The sequence below is a fragment of the Pteropus vampyrus genome, unplaced genomic scaffold (genome assembly GCF_000151845.1).
Source record: "Pteropus vampyrus isolate Shadow unplaced genomic scaffold, Pvam_2.0 Scaffold503, whole genome shotgun sequence".
NCBI classification, from domain to species: Eukaryota; Metazoa; Chordata; class Mammalia; order Chiroptera; family Pteropodidae; genus Pteropus; species Pteropus vampyrus.
Genome location: NW_011889284.1, coordinates 1,049,747 through 1,052,591, shown reverse-complemented (window position 1 = coordinate 1,052,591; position 2,845 = coordinate 1,049,747). Strand labels below are relative to the sequence as shown.

General features: G+C 44.8%; 1 protein-coding gene across 1 annotated transcript in view; it reads left to right on the top strand.

Annotated features, from left to right (window-relative positions):
- KRT40 (keratin 40) overlaps window positions 1-2,845 on the top strand; it is a 6,640-nt gene that overhangs the window by 1,418 nt on the left and 2,377 nt on the right. Inside the window, exons 2-5 of the mRNA XM_011383100.1 lie at window positions 69-263; window positions 1,079-1,240; window positions 1,320-1,445; window positions 2,563-2,783. Coding sequence (XP_011381402.1) covers window positions 69-263; window positions 1,079-1,240; window positions 1,320-1,445; window positions 2,563-2,783 — 704 coding nt within the window. The remainder of the gene's footprint in view (window positions 1-68; window positions 264-1,078; window positions 1,241-1,319; window positions 1,446-2,562; window positions 2,784-2,845) is intronic.

The following is a 2,845-nucleotide window of genomic DNA, read 5'->3' as shown; positions in this document are numbered from 1 at the left end:
CAGCATGCGGCTTCCTTGAGTCTATGTGTCACTCATCAGTATGACTCAGCACTTTGCACAGTGCCTAGCAAAATGAGCATTGGCTCTATCTCTCTTGCTATGAAAGGTACGAGTCTGAACTGTCTCTTCGCCAGCTGGTAGAGACTGACATCGGCGGCCTGCGTAGGATCCTGGATGAGCTGACCCTGTGCAAAGCCGATCTGGAGGCCCATGTGGAGTCTCTGAAGGAAGATCTCCTTTGCCTTAAGAAAAACCATGAAGAGGTGAGAAAAGCGGCCAAATCGCTCAAGCAATGTAAGACTGACAAATTGAACTGACAGATTTTGTGTGTATACATAAATGTAAATGTTGCTAAAACAAAATTACTCAAGGCACCATTACTATTCAGCCTGATCATTCCGATGTGTCTCTGAGTGTAGCTGTGAAATGATCCCCAGCCAGTGCCAGACGAAGGAACCAAACTCCACCTGCCATTGCTTTTGTGGGGAGGGGGGGTCACTCCACAGATGGCTTTCTTTGGAGGCTTTGTGCCACACCTAACTCTAATCCATAAGGTATGAAAATCAGCCTGATAAACACGGAATGTGAAGACCATTTCAAAAAGGAGATAAAGTATCCTTGCAATATTTGGATCAATATTTTTAAATATTCTGCGTCCATAAATTTTTTTAAATCATACAATATGGAGTGTATGATTATCTTATACTGATGAAGCTAAAAAATGAAAAGCTGAATAACGTAACAAAGTATATTTTCCCTTTAAACATCTGTTGATGACAATAGCAGCTAGCATTTATTGAGGCCTTACTCTGTGCCAAGGACTTTTATAAGTGCTTTATATGCATATTAACTCATATATTTCACACTAACTCTCTGGAGAAGGTAATATTATTATTATTAAGTTCTTCAGATGAAGAACTTAAGTGATGGAAAGAGATTCAACCTAAGCAATCTGATTCTAAATCCTACACTTTTGCTTAGTGCTCTAAAACACAAAAATAGCATGCCACTGGGATGTCGAGGTGATTTTTTATTTCCCACCACTCTGTGACATTCTTTACTTCACTGCCGCTTTCAGGAGGTCAACTTGCTTCGTGGACAGCTTGGTGACCGACTCAGTGTGGAGTTAAACAGTGACCCCACCATTGACCTCAACAGGGTCCTGGACGAGATGCGCTGTCAGTATGAAACGGTGCTCGCCAACAACCGCAGAGACGCGGAAGAATGGTTCACCATTCAGGTCAGCACCTGGCGCAATACAACGACAGCCTTTCAGGCTTCTGCCTTATTTGCATTCTCTAATCATGCCTGTGTTTCAGACGGAGGAGCTGAATCAGCAGCAGCTGTCCAGTGCAGAGCAGCTGCAGGGCTGCCAGACAGAGATATGGGAACTGAAACGCACAGCCAATGCTCTGGATATTGAGCTCCAAGCACAGCAAAGCCTGGTGTGTAAGGGAAAGACAGCCTCGTCACTGAAGAATCAGGCACTAAGATACTATCCCCTCTTCCATAACCCAACACAGAGACTCGCACAGTTCATGTGGCAGAAAATCTCCTAATGGCAAGGATTATATTTCCTTGCCTTTCCCAAGTATCAGCTATAAGCAGAAGTGATAGGTCAACAGTTTGTACTGTCCCAATAGGATTCCCTGACCTTCCCTCTCGGTCTTGAACATGATCTTACAGCACCCTCCAGAGACAGGGAGAGAGAAGAAAGGGCAGAAGCAGAAAGAGAGCAGAACCTCTGAGCCAAAGGCAGTCAAGCATTCCAGTGGGTTTTAACTCCTTTGGAATCAGGTCAATTTTCCAAGCTCGCCATCATATCGAAAACAAAGAATGGTATTCATACTTTACATTCTATCACTATCCTAAACTTTCCCAGGACACATGCCTCAACCAGACCCTTCACTGCACCCTACTCTACCCAAACAACAAGAATGTTATGCATTCAAGATTAGATTAACCAGTTCCAGTCAAACATTACTGTGTGTGCCACGTTAGGTCCTAAAGAATATCTCGGCGAGCATTCACCTTGTGAGAGGTTCAATTTAAGACTCACAATAGCTTTATGAGGTAAATCTCTTTACTAATCTCATTCTACAGATGAGGAAAACTGAGGCTCAGAAAAGTAACAAGGGAGTGTGCAATTTTTAAGACGCAAAAGTAGAAGCTGAATCCCAGTGGTTCCATCCCAGGAGCTCTTCTCTTAACCGCGCGATACCGCCCCACCCTGCCACAAGCCCACATTCAGTGTTTTCTCTCAACTGCTGTTGATCCTCCCTAAGCTACACAAGTTGCAGGTCGTGGTGATCCCAGTGGTGGTAGTAATAACTAACACTTACATAGCCCTTAAAACTTTTACAGACACTGTTCTAAGTGCTTTGCACATATTAACTCCTATGGCATAGGTACTTTGTCTTGCCCACTTTTTGTAGAATAAAACTGAGGCTCAGAGAAGCTAAGTAATTTTCTGAAAGTCGCACAGCTGGAAAAGGATAGAAAAAGGATCTGAAAATAGGCAATCTGGCCCCGGAGACTATGATACACTATTTTTTCCTGCAGACGGAATCTCTGGAATGCACTGTGGCAGAAACTGAGGCCCAGTACAGCACCCAGCTGGCCCAGATGCAGTGCCTGATCGACAACGTGGAGAACCAGCTGGCCGAGATCCGCTGCGACCTGGAGCGGCAGAACCAGGAGTACGAGGTGCTGCTGGACACGAAGGCCCGCCTGGAGGGTGAGATCAACACTTACCGGGGTCTCCTTGAGAGTGAGGACAGCAGGCAAGTTCCACACAATTACTCTCAAAATCACCCCTAGTCACAAAGAGACTCATGAAGAAGAA